The 16,501-nt window shown below is 45.1% G+C and overlaps 1 protein-coding gene across 1 annotated transcript in view; it reads right to left on the bottom strand.

The window, feature by feature from the left end:
* Nucleotides 1-589: 589 nt before the first annotated feature.
* The window catches only part of disp1 (dispatched homolog 1 (Drosophila)), a 91,353-nt gene continuing 75,441 nt past the window's right edge, over nt 590-16,501 (bottom strand). The window contains 9 exon segments of the mRNA XM_054618872.1: nt 590-1,998; nt 2,001-2,991; nt 3,093-3,356; nt 3,521-5,110; nt 5,201-5,298; nt 5,714-5,808; nt 8,122-8,249; nt 8,738-8,861; nt 10,019-10,048. Coding sequence (XP_054474847.1) covers nt 1,154-1,998; nt 2,001-2,991; nt 3,093-3,356; nt 3,521-5,110; nt 5,201-5,298; nt 5,714-5,808; nt 8,122-8,249; nt 8,738-8,861; nt 10,019-10,048 — 4,165 coding nt within the window. The 3' untranslated portion in view covers nt 590-1,153.

Below are 16,501 nucleotides of genomic sequence, written 5' to 3'. Positions count from 1 at the left end.
AAAAAATATATATATATATATATATAGTTATATATATATTAGTTGAACCAGTGCTGACGGCTGCCGGTGGTTTTCTGAGTGTTTTTGATGCCAGAGCGTTGTCTCCCTGTAATTAAAGCAGTCTGCCTCAGCAGGCCGAACAGTTCAGAGAACGTCTCTCAGCTGATGTAATGAATTTACACATCTATTAACGCAGCTCCCACAATGATTACGGTTATATTGTTTCAAGGCATTCCCAAACTTAAACAGTTCCTGCGTAGAAATGCTGCAGGTGGACTTTGAGCAGATGAAATCTGTATCCAACCAACAGTTAAATGGAAGCCTTAGCCTGGTGTAAATCAAGTCTACATGAACATAAAGAGCAGGAAGTTTAAACCCAGTCACTGACCTCAGGCCAGATGTCACCGATAGCACTGAAGGCGCCAGCAGTTATGACACAAAGAAACAGGTGTAGACTGTTGTGATTAAAGATGCAGTCTCTTCTGTGAACAGTACCTCATCTCATTCTATGGTCCAAGTGTGTGTGCGTGTGCGTGTGTGTGCACGAGACAGGACGAGGGGACAATGGGAGACAAACAGTGATAAAATAAAGACATTTTAATCATACAGTACATCTTTTATCCGAGGCGTATGGCGACTTGGCACGAGAGCCCACAGGATTTAACACTCAGCTCCCACAAATACAAAAAAATATGTCCTGCAACAACTTTTCAACCGGCTTGTAAAAATGTGGCACATTTTCGTTTCTGACGACTAGTACTGACAGTTACGCACAATATCACAATATATACTATACCGCTTAATGTCAGTGCAAATGGCTGCTCTATGAGTATATTTAACACTGTAGTTAGCTAAATTCCATGGCGGTGCTTTTGGGAAAAGACTGGTCATTTCCCATAATTATATAGCTTTAACAATAGTGTAAAATGAAAGCACATAATGTGGCACGTGAAGACCTGGTGAGTAGAAAAAAAGTCACATGTAAACAGATTATATTTAGTGGGTCGGTGCTGTTTTGTGGAACACATTGAGGCACTTGGTCAGCAAACGCGTCATAAACCTTGTTTGATTGCACAGACAGACATTGTATGTGTTATTCCTTTTTTTTGCCATTTGTTCTGGATTGAGTTTTAATTAAAATAGCAATTTGTGATCAACATAAGCTTTCAGAAGAGGGATTGGTGGGTATCGCAATAGGAGGCACGCTGGTTTCAGTTCTTGGCACATTGAACTCTGAGGCTGAATTGCACTTCACTTTCAACGTCCTGTTAAAACAGTAGAGTTTCTTTGGAGAGGCGGCGGACGCCCGCTGTCTTTTGGTGTTCCGCTTGCACTTTTTGACGCTTTCCTCCCGTGTGACGGGAATACTTTGGAGCTTCTCCTGGTTGCCAGGGATTCTACAACAAGCGTCCGTTTGTGGGGTCGGATCTGTGGTTGTGGTGGACACGTGGTTCTCGCTGCAACAATGGTTGCTGTCCCTTGTTGTTTGTCTTTCATGTCCTCTTGTGTGTGGTGAGCCCAATGAAGGGAGAGAGGGGCACTGAGTCTGAGCTTGCGTCAGGGCTGGGGTGCTGATATTTTGGCTACTGTCGAGGCTCGAGGGCCCCGTTTCTTGTCTCTGGTCCTCCTGGTGTCCCGCAGGCCCTGAGCCAAGAGCTGGGTCTGTGTCCTGGTTCAAAGCTGTGGTGGTGGGCCTCTGCTCTCTGGCTAAACCAGCCTGCAGGGTTGCAGTGTGGATGCAATACTTCCTGAGATGGCAGCTGTGGGAGGGTCCTTGCCTGGGGGCCGCAACTCTCCCCTGGGAGCAGTGGTGGAAATGGGCGGGGGGGCAGTGGACATAGTGCATACGGCACTCTGTGTGTGTGTATACCGGGTCCAGGTTTGTAGGGAACGGAGGTGGGTTTTGTTTGCCCGGGTTGTTTCCTGAGAGCGGGAGGAGCTGAGGGGTGAGGGGGCAGGAGGGAGAGACTTGGGGAGGCTGAGCACAGGAGTGGGGGTCCACTGCTGAGACGGGTGGTGAGGAGGAGAGGGGTCCCCGCAGGTGCAGTTAGCGTTTTGAGAGTACTGGCACCTGGACGGTGTGCTCGGTGCGACCACAAGGCCGTTCTCAGGGCCGCTGCCCTCGGTCTCAGGTTTGCTCTTGTGATCGATGTGGGAGTAAGGGGCGTTGTGGTGCTGAGGAGGGATTCCATTGTAGAGCTGAGCACACACATCCTGCTCATCTCTGGGTGCATCTTCAGTCTTCTGACCGGAGGCCAGGGGCTCCAACTCATAATGCTCCACCTCCCCGCCCCTGCTGTCCAGCTGGTACTTCCCCAGGCCAGAGCCTTTCCCCTGAGGGGCGGGGCTCATGGACGTGACCTCTGAGAACACCTGACACTGCATCTTTTTGGGCAGGGGGATCTGGCCGCAGGTCCCCTGGGGTCCCAAGCAGCGACACATGCACTGAAAGAAGAAGGTGGCAAAGGCCCAGCTGATGCACATGATCAGCATCATGAACGTGCCCAGCTGGGTGTAGGCCAAGACGGTCGAGGGCATCATCATGGCCCCGGCAACAAAGGTGGTCAGGGCCGCCATGGCGATGGCCGAGCCCATGCGGCTGAGGGAGAAAATCACCTTTCCCTCGCGGTCGGGCTCAGGGGCTAGACGGTAGGCGACGCCGTAGTGGACGGCGAAGTCCACGGAGAGCCCCACCGCAACAGATATGGTGACGGACTCCAGGACGTTCAGCTCCCAGCCAAGTAGCACCAGAGAGCCGACCGTGACAAAGATGGTGCCAGCGATCGACAGGATGGCGTACAGGCTGATGATGACATTCCAGGTGGTCAGCAGCATAACGCTGAAGGCCACAGCCACCGACAGCGCCATGGCAACCAGAGTGCCGTCCGACAGGCTGTCCTGGAGGTCATAGAACTCCAGGTTGCTGATAAACCAGCCGTGGCTGAGGCCTGCTGGGGCGTATCGGAGCTCCTCAGCGATCCAGGCATCCACCTGCAACAGAACCGCGATCATTAATGTCATGAAAAGCAAAGCAGATACAAAACCTATCCTGTATGTAAAGTGACACCAAATAAACACCAAGTTAGTACAACCTCAAGATAGAACTGGTACATCTTCTCATAGGCCAAGGTGAAGAGGTAGGTGCTCTTAAACTCCAACACTATGGCTCTGATGGTGTCATTGATGTCGAATCGAGGCCCGGGGGTTTTGCTGTCTAGATGGTAGTTGGTACTCCGATCCAGCTCCATGATGGCTCTCTTGATGCACAACTCAAAGACTTCCTGCTTGTAGGGGAAGGTGGACTGACTGCAGCAGGGGTAGACGGAGGCCTCCTCGCAGTCCTGGTTCTCCATCCACTGTTGAAGTAAGTGGATGGTTGAAGTTGATTATACTTTTTTTTTTTTTTTTTTTTTTTTTAGAAAGACCGCACCGATTATACTGGGTAGTGTCAGTAAGACGTCCTTCAATGTCTACTTATACTTAAATACATGTATATACTCAGGGCACATTTAGTACTGACCTGTTTGAACGTCTCGATGAAGCAGCTGGTGAAGTCCTGCTCCTCCGACTGATAGATAAAGCTCTGATTTCTAAGCTTCTGGCAGAAGTTGAGGATCCACAGCTGAGAGGCTGGACTGGCAATGTTGAAGCCGCTGTCCAGCATCAGCTTTCCCTTGTTCTTGGGATTCAGGGGGTCGCCGTTATCAACGGGCATCACGCCCCAGATGATGGTGATGGGCATGTGGAGGTCCTCGCCGTGATGAACCCTCTCAAACATAAAGAGCTTCTTGTACTCTGCGTCGTAGCGCTCGAATGGGTGCGAGGATCGGAACACCTGAAACTCCGCCAGCTCCAGAGATGGGAGCTTCATCTTTGGGTTGACGCAAACCACGTAGGCCCCGCCCACCGTGATGGCCAGGAACCAGAAGAGCCAGAGGTAGCGCAGTTTGATGACGATGCAGGGCAGCACCTTCTCGAAGAAGATCCGGGACGCCTCAGAGACGGTGCACAGGCAATTGTTGGCCTTCTGACAAAGACCTGCCCAGAACGTCCGGGTGCAGTAACCCCTTTGCTGGTGCGGAGGCTTGGTGCAGGGGAACATGCTGGGCAGGTAGCGTTCGTGTAGCACCACCACAGCTGGCAGCCACGTGACCATGAGAATATAGTTCACCAATATGGCGGTGCCCGCATAGACACCAAAACAGCGTATGGCGGTGATGTTGCTGACGTAATTGGCATAAAATGCGGCAGAGGTGGTGAAGCTGGTGACGAACATGGACAGTGCGGCGTGTTGTAGCGTCACACCGACCGTGTCGGCCAGCTCAGCGTGTGGCTTGTCCAATTTGGTGTAGTTCCACACGTCGCAGAGCACAAAGGCGTCATCCGCGCCGATGCCGACCAGGATGATGAGTGCTGTGAGGTTCATGAAGGGGAAGAACTCAAAGTTGAAGACCAATCGGTAAAGAAAGTACGACACTATCAGAGAGCTGATGATGGCTATTATCGTCATCAGGGTGATGAAAACAGAGCGCGTGTACACACACATGACCAGCAGGACGATCACTATGGCTATGGCAGGGTACACTGTGTCCGTGAGGAGGTAGTCCTGGAAGAGGTCGTGTTTGATGCCGAACTCGATCCCTGTGACTGTGGTGATGCCATCTGAGGAGTTCCAGTTCTCGAAATTGTCCAAATATATGTTCATCATCGACTCCCCTTTCTCTGTGGGCGAGAAGAGCATGCTGTGTTTGAGCATGGGTGGAGGGTACTCCAGGCTCTTGGGACTGAGGAAGTCTTTGTCCACCAGGAAGTGAAGTATTTGGTAGACGGCGTTGTACTTGGTGCACTTCCGGGGCACGCTGGCGCACTTCAGCTGGTCTTTCCGTCGCAGGGCCATGTCCCAGCAATCGGGTGCAAGAGTGCCGTTGTGGTAGTACTTGGCGCACGAGCGCAGGAGCTTCAGCGTGTGCGATACGTCTCGTTCCGTGATCTTCTGGCAGGACGACCTGTTGGTGAGGGCCGCGACGTAGTTGCCGAGCGTCCAGCTGGGACAGCAGGAGGCGTCATTGGTGCGCTGACAGAGACTCCAGTAGTCGCGGTGGGAACGCACCTGGGAACGGAGACAGATAGTGAATACACGGATAAAAAGAGATCCTGTATGATTAACAGTCTGGAGGATTGTGCTGTTTTATATACGCACCCTTGAGTTGTCCAGATTGCACATGGATTTGATGGCCTGAATACTCCACAGGTTCTTCCCCTCAGCTGATGTGAACACCAGTCTAGAGTAACTGTCACCTGCATAAGGAAAATACCTTTATTACGCAAATGGTAAAAACATCTTTCCTGAGTTAATAAAAGTTAGGACATATAAGACAATTCTACCATGTGACTGAAAAAAACTGTTACAAACAGGTATGCAGCTATACATTGAGCCTATTTTGGTAAAAAAGTCCATATTTTAGTAAACCAATCTCTCTTCTTCAGACTTTTTATGTAATTCTACCAAAATACATCCCTATTTAAGAGTAACTTCTATTACCTGCATGTTTTTCTCATTATACCAGAGTTTAAAATGTATATATGTTTTGTACTGAGGGTCATTTGAGTTCACCCAGAATCCTTTTGGGGGCTGTGTCGGACTTTCAGAGAGCTTCTTGGGGTTCTTCATCATCTGGTCTCAATTATTTCGGTGGGATTTCCGTATTCTTACCTGGCACATCACAGAAGAACTCTTTACTGAAGTCCCACTCTGCTTGACGTTTGTCTCGATCAAAGTGGTCCTCGGGCCACCTGGGCTCTTGGTGACTACAAGAGAATAAAAAATTAAAATAAATAAAAAGATTCGAACCGCCCACATTACCTAGATGTTTTTTTATATTCAAATCAGACAAAATGGCAACTTTGAAAACACAACAAAAAACAAGGCAATTTCATTTGATGCTTGAAACTAGAATCACTGCCTCACTGTCATTTTGCAGTTTACATTCATGTCCGTCCAGAATGTCATCACTTCATTTTATCCTGTCACACCTTTGTGTGAAATTGTCATAATAATTATTAATATCTCCTTGTGCCCATGCAATCCCGCGCATATACAGGTGCGACCATGAGTGAGTGAGTGAGTGAGTGAGTGTGCACCTCTGTGTCTGTCCGCGGCTAATCTCACATTCTGCTGCAGCCAACTGTGTCACAATTTGGATGGCCATTTATGGCTGCTTGCTTTAGGACCACTCATGGTTGCTGTGACTCACACTTTCTCAAACACCTGTCATTGCCCGTTTTATAATTCCACTGACTGCTAACTTGCTACTCTTAACCGGCCAGTAGGGGGCCGCTAGTTATAACACAGCTATGTGCTTCTTGACCCATAGCTGCTACTGTGCGCCCAGAGAGACAGTTATTCGGGGCCTTTTTATTGGGCAACAACCTATTGTCGAAAAAATAGACGCTTTAAACTGCAGTTATGATGATACCTCTGGTCCCATGCAGAGCCTAACGGCACCATTGTTAACCAGTGCAATTTGAGTTGGAGCAAAGGGCGACTAGACTGTTTGCATGATTCTATAAACGGTGGGGCGAGATGCTGCTGTGTCCGAGGCTGCAAGGTCAACGTGATCCAAATTGAAGGAAGCAGATCTGATGCTTAGTAATGAAATAAGCAGCAGTAATAGCTGGTCCCCACCCCCCAAAAATCAGATGAATGACGCACTGCAGTACTCGCATACTGGCGTCATTATAATAATCATAATAGTGGCTCTGATTCAACAGGGGGCCCCGGAGGGGGGGTGCAGACAAGTCTTTGGCGTACAGGTTAGCATTGTGTTTCTGGGTTCTTTTTGCAGGAATGATACAGCGTCTGAGTTCAGAGGAGTGTAGGTGCCTGCATGCCAGGGAGCGAATGAGGATTAAGGTTCAGACAGACCTTCTTTCAGTGTGTCTGAGGAGGTTTTTCTTTGGGGGCAAAGAACAGGAAGACAAAGTAATCAGGTGGCTGTCAGAGAGAGACAGAGGGGGGACGAGGCAGGGAAGCTCGCTGACAGCAGCAGAGGCCTCTCGTACGCACACACAATTACATCCGCGGACAGACGCGTGGAGCCACAGAGGCAGCAGGAGACGGAGAGGAAGACACTGTGCCCTGAAGGGGTTCATTTTCTAATCAGCAGAGTGGAGATGAAGCTTTTTTTTCCAATCCGGGACTTCCGGCGTGTCAGAAAACATCGATACTTTACACGACACTGCTTTATTCTGTGTTTTTACAGGATTTAATCACAGGGTCCCTTTGTTTTTGAAAAGGAGGAGACCTCTGCGGTAAAAAAAAACCTGAACGATGAACACTGAAGGAATCCTAAACGGGAGAAGCTGACTGCAATGAAGACAACAATTCCCATGATCCCACGCTACTTCAGGAAATGACCAAACACTGTCTTTTGTTGTACCTTAGTTTTGATTAGGAATAAAAAGTGACTGCAGTTTGGGAGATTCCTAAATGCAGGCTTAGTTAAAGCAAATATAACTAAAATATGAAGGCATCAGAACTGGTTCTGCTTATATTGATAGAAGCAGGAAAAACAAATCCTTGACTTGAAGCGTGCACAGACAAAAAAAAAGCAGGCAGAGAGACAGACAGACATGCAAAGACCTGCTCTTGATCAGTGGACAGCCTCCCACTGGCAGAGCACAGTGGACGACCTTGTGGATGGACAGATCTTCTAGTTTGCTCCCCTTTTCTTTCAAGAGCGGATCAGACCTTTCAGCGTGACTGTCAACAGTATCCTTCAACTCCTCTGACCTCCATCCACCCGTTTGTGATAGTTTAATTGCCCCCCCAGTAAAAGGGGGTGGGGGTTGGTGGGGTTCAGACAGTTCATAAAACTTAGTTTAGTGAATACATGTATAAATACAGACAGAGGAGAGAGATGCAAAGTACAGTTTGAGGATGTTGAAATATATTTTATAAAAAAATATAGGCCAAAATTAAATGAATGCTTTGAAGGAACTGAATTGTATTGCATTGCAAGTTACATCAGTCCTTGACATTTTGTATAACATCATCTTGGTTAAAAAAAAGTGGGTGAAAGTAGCATGTGTGATTGGTGTAAGAGATGTGTGAGACGTTACTTTTTGGCCTGCTCATCAGCGTATTTGAAGGGGTAGTTGGCCAGCGTGGCTTTGTAGCCAGTGTTCTTAATCATGTTGTTCCATGTGACCAGTCGCTGCCCAATGGCTGTTCCCCGCGGCTCAAAACCCTTTTGGGGGAAGAAAGAAAACAAGTTTTGATAATGAAAGCAACTGTCTTCACAGTGCTGATACAAAGTTTTGGTATAAATTATGACAAATCGATAATTTTAGTCGTCATTAGATGCATCACAATTCATCCAATTGCTGCTGTGAGCAACATTTGTAAAGTTTTATAAATGTACTCCAAATAGTCCACCTTTGGATCAGTGGTGAAATGCTGGTGGAACACTTCTTAAGCACCTCAATCACCTTGATCCAAAATGTTAAAGCTAATTTATTGTATGTCCAAAATATGTGGCTATTTGTTGCCAAATTGTGTTCCACAACATTTATTAGAGGGTATTGGGCCCATTAAGAAATGATTACCTTCCATTTGAATTCTCTTCTAGTATCTGAAGTGGTTACTAGTGCTTTTGAGCTCCACATCCTCAGCATTCTGTATATTTGTGTTGCAGGAGAGCATCCAGAGAGGAGAGCGTTGTGGGTGTGTACTCACCAGCAGTGGGTCGGAGAAGTCGGGCAGGTCGGGCACGAGGATGCCCACTAGGGCACACACCACGATGAGCACTGTGCACACCCCCAGCACCACCACTGGCCAATCAGCTATCAGCTCAGCATAGCTGGAAACAAGAAGGAATTTAAGTTAGTGAACACAGTGATGAGGTTCACAGGATAAGTGTTCATTTTGGCAGCTTTTATAGCTTTAGTCTGAGTCTTTGGATGAAAATGTTTTCCGGTTTAGGGTTATTTTGGACATTATTTTATCCTTCTTTATTTTTGACAACTTAAACGTTTCAATCCAATTTCTAGACAACGGAAAATCCTTACATTTTAATCAACTTTAGTCAAAATGGTTTCTCTCTAATTGAATCTTGGTCCTGTGTAAATCAGTGTCATCAGATTATATTGAACATTTAATTAAATATAGTCCAGCCAAACCAACCATTTTGTAATTGGAGTCAAAACTTTATCACAGTCTGATGGAAAACAAAGGTTGGATGATTTAGAATGCAGCCCCGTTATTCCCAGACCTCCTGCTCATTGGTGATGTCACCCATCTGACCCCTTATGAGAACCAATCCACACAGCCCAACATGCAGAAATATGCGTTGCTCGACGACCTGAACCCGACCCGACCAGCAAACTTAATGCATCATAGTAGCACATTGGCTGGTGTGAAAGCTGACTGGCACATTTTCGATTTTGGTGTGAAAGCAAATGGACCAACCACCATATTTCACGATAGCAGCGGATTTAAGCATGATTCTAAAACTAAACTACTAATAACTCAATCTGCTGATCGTGAAATCGATGATCTGTAATTTAAACTATGTGGTAAATGGGTCAAAAGCTGTTGTGTGACAGCAATAAGTCAGTGTGAACCGGGACTTGAACCAGAGAAACAGTGTTAGCAGCTGTCTCAGATTTTGCTGCGTCTACCGAGTCACCATCCTTAATATTTGTTTGCGCCTGAACCTTCCTGAAAGCTCTGAAAAAGCAGAATCCCTTATTAAAACAGTGTCCTGGATCAGGTTTGAGTTCACCGCAGTGCAACAGAGAGATGAGGAGATCCGGGCTGCTGGTTAACAGAGGCCAGGTACAGAGAGAGACGCGTGACTCCCGTCGATAACTCTCATGACTCACTACTGAGGAATGGTGGCTCCGCGGGGGCAGTGATGGATGGGTGACACAAATAAAAACTCAAAAAGGGAGGAGAGAGAGCTTTGGTCCAGAACGTCAACACAGGAGAGAGAGAAAAGTTTTTGGCAGGTCTCACCTTTTGGGGAATCGAAAGGGTCTCGGAGGGCTGAAAAACAAAAAGAGGGAGATGAATCAACGTTTTGAAGTCAAAGCAACAGGCGATAAAAAACACATTGGCGGGGACTTTAGAGCAAAAGTGGACATCTTGTCTTCATAATCCTACGCTGTCTTTTCTTTCTCTAGCAGCAGACTCTTGGGGTCACTGGACCACTGAAAACATTCAAACTGACGGGGCTGTCAAAACCACTACCCAGGCAACTTCTCATAATACTCTTTGCTCCTTTTTTTCAAATCCCTTTCAGATGTGACAGACATGCTTACAGTACTGGTGTTTCTGATACACATGTGCCACACACAGACAACAGAGGACAAGGTGTATGCTATGGATTGACAGAGACGTTAATATTCTGCCTGGGGACGGGTGGGAGGGGGGTTTGACCATTACACACAGTGTGATGCCTTCAGCTGCTCAAGATCTATCTGGCCTTTCCGTCAGCTCCTCCTGGGAGCGGTGGGGAAGCGTCCGGTATTCTACGAGCAGCAAACGCCCCGGGTGGAGGGGAAGAGGAGGAAGGGGGGAGAATCAGATACGGCCACCGGATCACAGCGGGGTTTGCAGGAGATTAATGTAACCTGGGCTCAAGGGGTCAGGGGGATAAGGGAACTAGTGTATGTGGACAGAATGCAGAGGGCCAGCCCATACTGTGATGTCCTCAGATCTGGAGAAAGCTCAACATGCAAATTAGACAGGCGGGGCTGCCTGACTTTTCAACAAACATGTAGTAGTAAGAGTACTTTGATGCTTAATAAAGGTATTTTTAAAGGGGACATATCATGCTAATTTTTCAGGTTCATACTTGTATTTTGGGGTTCTACTAGAACATGTTTATTGCAGTCTTCACAGCGTCACTGCCGGGGACTCACTGTTTATGTCAACTACGGGGAGTTTATTGGCACTCCTACCACTGACTGAATAGTTGTGACATCACAACCTTACTGAAATCCTGACGGTTCATTTGAAAGACAGTGTCTTAATACGGGCTGTGTCCATTTGCACGTGGGTTGAGCGTTTTAATACTTTCACAGTATTTATACAGCACATAGACCTGCTTTCTTATCAAAAAAAAGAAATCTCACTTTCTACAAAATGTGATCTTGAAGTTGACGAGGCTGAGTAGGGGAGTCTTCACTTCACTGTGAGGGCATTAATAACCACCAAGACCACTAATCCTTGGTTTATATTCTGCCAGAAAAGACATTTGTACTGATAAATGGTCTGCTTTAACAGCCTTGACTAAAAGCTAAAACTATTTCATGTACACTTCTCAGTGCATCACAGATTCACTTGCCCACTGAAGGAAAAGTGGCCCTAATTTACCCCCAAAACGGCACAAACGAACAGGAAGTGAGTCCTGGGGTCCCTAGCACTCAGGACATTGGTCCTGTATGAGATTTGAGCGACCAGGCCAGAGGGCCAAAAGAGTTTGTTGTTGTATTGTTTTGCTTGTTTTTGCCGTCAAAGTAAAATCTGCGGAATGTTCTAATTAGTGGTAATGGGAGGCACAAATTAACTTGAGCTATTGGTGAGGAATTTTACTCCACAGGGGGGCTGGTTGTGGAGAGGCCTTAAATCCCTTTAACATTTCACTGGACACATTAATATGACAGCCAGATGTAAAGTGGTATTAGTTTAGAGCACCGTCTCCGAATGCAAATGCACACAGACACACTTTCTATCTCCAGGCACTTCTGGAGATACAAATGTGATATATATGAAAACTTTTTTTTATACTCTAGGAGACTTGTTCATGCTCTCAAATATTGAATTATTCCTTATTATAATAATATAACTGACTACTTCCCTAGGTTTGACCTTCAACCTGGTTTAAACCAACAATGCCTAATGACAACCACATTTCCCCGCCCTTCTTTGAACTAGCCGCCAAGGGAAAATTCTGTATTCCTTATGTTATTCTTTTCACCGTGCTCTTGTCTTTCCATGTATGGCCTCCGACTGCAGACCTCAGGACACAGATATGGCCCAAAAATGGAGGAGACGAGTTATTGGAAATAGTTGGAATGGATTCACGTAAGCGCTTTCAGTGCATATCTATTTGTCTGCTGAAGGTCTGTTTTGAATTTTGGGTCTGCGGCGCTCCAATCTGAATCCATTTTGGGCCGATTGGAAAGACGTGCAGCATACCTGAGCAGGCCATTTGGCCCCGGGCTTTTAAAACGGCAAAGATGAATAGGTCGAGAATTCCAGCGAGTCAACAGCAATAATTTAACCACCCCCCCAATAAAACCCGGGTGACCTTTTCAAATCGATGTAAGGAGATGAATTAAAGATCTGGAAAGTTGAGAATGTTAGTCCCTGGGACTTTTATTTTGGGTTCAATCTGTCCACAAGACAAAGGGACACCACACCATCAGACCTGTGCACGCTGAAATAATTGAAATGGTAAAATAAAACGCCACAGAGGTAGAGTTGACTGATGATCACAGAGGCTCTAGATTCAGTAGTTCACTCTCTCTCTCCTCTCTTTTTTTCCCTCTCCCTCTCCCCCGGACTAACCTCTCAGTGTTATTCTATTTACCAGAGGGAGAGTGTTTCGGGATCACCGGGCTAATTAATAAGGTAAACACAGACCTCGTGCCGCTCACTCAGCACTGTGCTGACAGAGGAGAGAAACGGAGAAGCAGATGGGGACTGAGTGTGTGTGTGTGTGTGTGTGTGTGTGTGTGTGTGTGTGTGTGTGTGTGTGTGTGTGTGTGTGTGTGTGTGTGTGTGTGTGTGTGTGTGTGTGTGTGTGTGTGTGACCTACACACTGACTTTTTTGGGGGCTTTGCTGGATGAAAGTTGACGACCAAAAGAGAAATGTGGCGAGCTTTTTTTGGTGTCGTGGGATTTCACTGGGAGATTTACAGCGATGGCTCATTGAGAGCACCAAGTGTGCTTGACATGACCTGATGTGTACAAGGTGTTGTGTGACCGTATCTAAAGGCAGAGGGGTTCAAACCTTTCTGAATGGCTACAGCCTTAATAAAAACATTATTATTAAAAAAAATATATATGCTCATTTCAGTTCATCATTCTTATTAGGCCATAATTCTTAAGAAACCAGACGGTTAATTATGGTTATAATAAACATTATTTATTAAGTCGCATTGGCTGTTTGTCTTGTGTTTTTGTAGGTAAAGGATTAAAAAACAACAATCAAAAATAAATCTCATCAATATATAATTGTTATCGTCCTACCCAGCCCTACAGTGTTACCAAATTGGTACAACATATTTTGTTTTAAAGAAGTTTATGGGATACTGGCACAGAGGGAAAAAATGGAGGTGGCAGTGATATGGTTAAAAAAAAAAAAAGTGAGACATTTTCATCTTAATGCTATGATTAACCAGGCCTTCACCTCACGATCTGATAAGCCACACATATGATATTGTACTGGTTAGACACAAATTGTAATAGAGATATTATTAGAGCCATTTACACAGTGTGACATGAGTGTAGGGGCCAGTGAGAGATGTGTGTATGGGCAAAAATACTATAGTATATCATTTATAGGTAAGACACATTATTTGTGTGCAGGAAATGTCAACCTGAATCAATTCTTTCTCATTTAATATTTTTCTTAAAAAGTTAGAATTTCTGCCGGTTGTTAGGGATCTTCTTTTTTTTTTTTTTTTTTTTACACGTGACGTTATGAACCTTTCTTTAAAATAACTTACACCAGGAAACATGCAGTATTGTGAGGTAATAAAACCATATTTGGGCGTTATTGTAGAGGAGTGTGTATGTGTTCCGGTAGGGTTCAGAAAGGGGGGGTGGGGGGCAGTAAACTGTCAACAGACGGCCGGGTAAATACTTTATGAACAAGGCCTTCAAGTCGGAGCAAGAGCAATTAGTGTCAACCGTGGGGCTGCTGGGCCCGCCTCTCTGTGATTAGTGCCTCGCTGGAACGCTGCACACAATTAGAGGCTGGACCTAGGCATGAAATAGGTCCAGACTACCAGCGCTCCCATTCGAATGACATCATGAGACCAGTTAGGCAGAAAGCCACTGCACTGTGCCCGATAAGTATGCTTGTGGGTATATATTTATACAAAGACTCTTAAGGCTAAAGCAGCGTACTGAGAGGGATGTTAACAATCCCCCAAACAGAGCCTAGGTGTATGACATTAATATGTCTGTAAATGTGAAACAGGGATAGTTGACAGTTTGTCAAGAAGAGACGAATCATGAAAACAGCTCTAATGTTTGAATATGAACTTTAAAGTACTCCTATATTCATATTCTGACAGTTAAGTCAAAATCAGGACTTTTATGTGGCATGCGATAAGTGGGATGTCTAACAAAAGGCCTAAAATAGAATAAGGATGAAATAAGTGGAGCCGCATTTCTGCAAACAAGTAATAAAATCCATTATTGTGAACTCTTTAATACCTTTAACTCAGTACATATGAGAAATACCTGACAAGCGTGTCAGAAGACGTGCTACAACATGGACACTTTGTGTATCCAAATGTATCAATATGTTCTTTAATACACTTCTCTGGACCGTTTTTAACCTTAAAGAAATGTGCCAGACAACATTTGACAAAAGAAATCTTGAAATGTAATTCCTCAGAGAATAATAAGTCTCAAGGCCAATGTTGCAACAAAAGAAAAGGCAGAGATAGATGTTGATAATAAGTTAGCTTAGCTAGATGTTCCGAGGTACATTAACCTCAGCAGCAGTAACAGTGTGATTCACAGGGCATCATGTTTCTAACAGGCCTCCAATAAACACTTGGAACAGGCCCGTGCTGTTTAAACACAAGGTTTAAATGGAGGTCAGCTGGGGACACTCTCCGCTCATTATCGCCACAGAGCCAGAGACATTTCACGGCACATGTAGTAAATGTCACGTGGAGGAAGTTCTGCTATGCGTTTTCTTTGTATAGGAATTCATGTGGTATGATGCAAGAATGTGGGTTAATTTTTTTTAATTTGTTTTCATATTATCGTGCTAGCCTAAAGTGGTATGAATTTGAAAGTTGTCTCATCAATTAAAATATGATTTGCTTTGGGAATCAAAGCAATAATAATACCACTTTCAAAGTGGTATTATTTTTGCAAATACAAGTGGGCCGACAGAGAACAACAGAATGAGCAAAAAATAAATAAATATAAATCTATGTTTGTTTCTTTTGTTCCAGAAACCAAGGTAGATGCTTGTTTCTGGCTGCTCCCGGCTCCCTTTCAGCCCCTGGTTCTTTTATGGCTGCTACTGCTATCTACCGGAAGTGTTAGCAACATGTTTCAGGCTTATATCTATCTATATTCTAAAGCAGAAGGAATGGAGGTTATGTCTTTTCATGTCTGCAGGTGTTTGAGTTCACTGGTGAACATGGCCTTTTCTGGCTGCATCTGCCATTCCACCCGAATTCTTGGAGGTGAAATATGGGCAGCGCACAAATTCCAGGCATACAGGACCTCAGCACTGTAGCCAATAGTTACAAGCTGTCAGTCAGTGTGACGTCTTTATTATGGCTGCTCCTCGCCTCATCTTTATGTCTTTAAGCTCACAAACCCAGAAGCAGAGCACATGCAAGGGGGCGTGGAGCAGCTGGTACAGAAACCTACAAAAGGATCTTCACAAAACAAGATTTCTTTTTTTTAAGTGGTCGAGGGGAAAAATAAAGTCGGATCCTCTCCCATTAAAACTGTAGCCATTTATGTGATACGTACAACTTGCTTCTAGAAAGAGAAATGTAGTCTATAACTGTTAGGGAGGGCCAGCAGGAATCTCTATTCCAGATAAATGAATGTGCCTGGCCAGAAAAAAATCTAAATCCAGAAAGATTCTTTCCCCGACAACATTACAATGCATAGTTGAGTGCAACTGTAAGCAAAGCAACTTTTAGTGGGCATGTGTGTCCAGTGGGAACAGCAGGGTTTCCTAGAAGACCTCATGAGGTGGAACCAATGGTTTTCACCTGCTGCTGCATCAGAGTTTCTTCAACCTCCTCCCACAGGCATCTGTTAATACTACTTGCTAAGAAAATAAGTCAGACTGAGGCAAAGACAACAGCAACGAGGCAGGATTTTGTCGAATATTAGCGTTCACCGTATTGGTTCCCTACAATAACGCTCCTCAAGTGTCCACAGAATTATATTCAATTATGCCATTCCTGAAATTAATTTTGCATTTCATTCAGTCTCTCTCTTTTTTTTCTCTGGGCTTTATCACATTGTTGTAGCATATTAAAAGAAAAAGTAACATGCAAGCCTAAGTCTGATTTTGTGTCATTGTGGTTATATAAATGTAATTTATGGTGCTGCTAGATTGCTGCTAGACCGCCGACTTAAAAGTAGGTACATGCATAGAGAGTTTATGATAGCAGTGAAAGGCTAAACACCAACAAATACGGATTGAGGCAGAATATTTGGTTAGATAAAAACATGTTGTGAATTCTATCTTTTGGACTGAGGACTGACAGAATTACA

This window comes from Anoplopoma fimbria, chromosome 18 (genome assembly GCF_027596085.1).
Source record: "Anoplopoma fimbria isolate UVic2021 breed Golden Eagle Sablefish chromosome 18, Afim_UVic_2022, whole genome shotgun sequence".
NCBI classification, from domain to species: Eukaryota; Metazoa; Chordata; class Actinopteri; order Perciformes; family Anoplopomatidae; genus Anoplopoma; species Anoplopoma fimbria.
The sequence above is the reverse complement of the archived record's forward strand: the minus strand, read 5'-3'. Positions and strand labels throughout refer to the sequence as shown.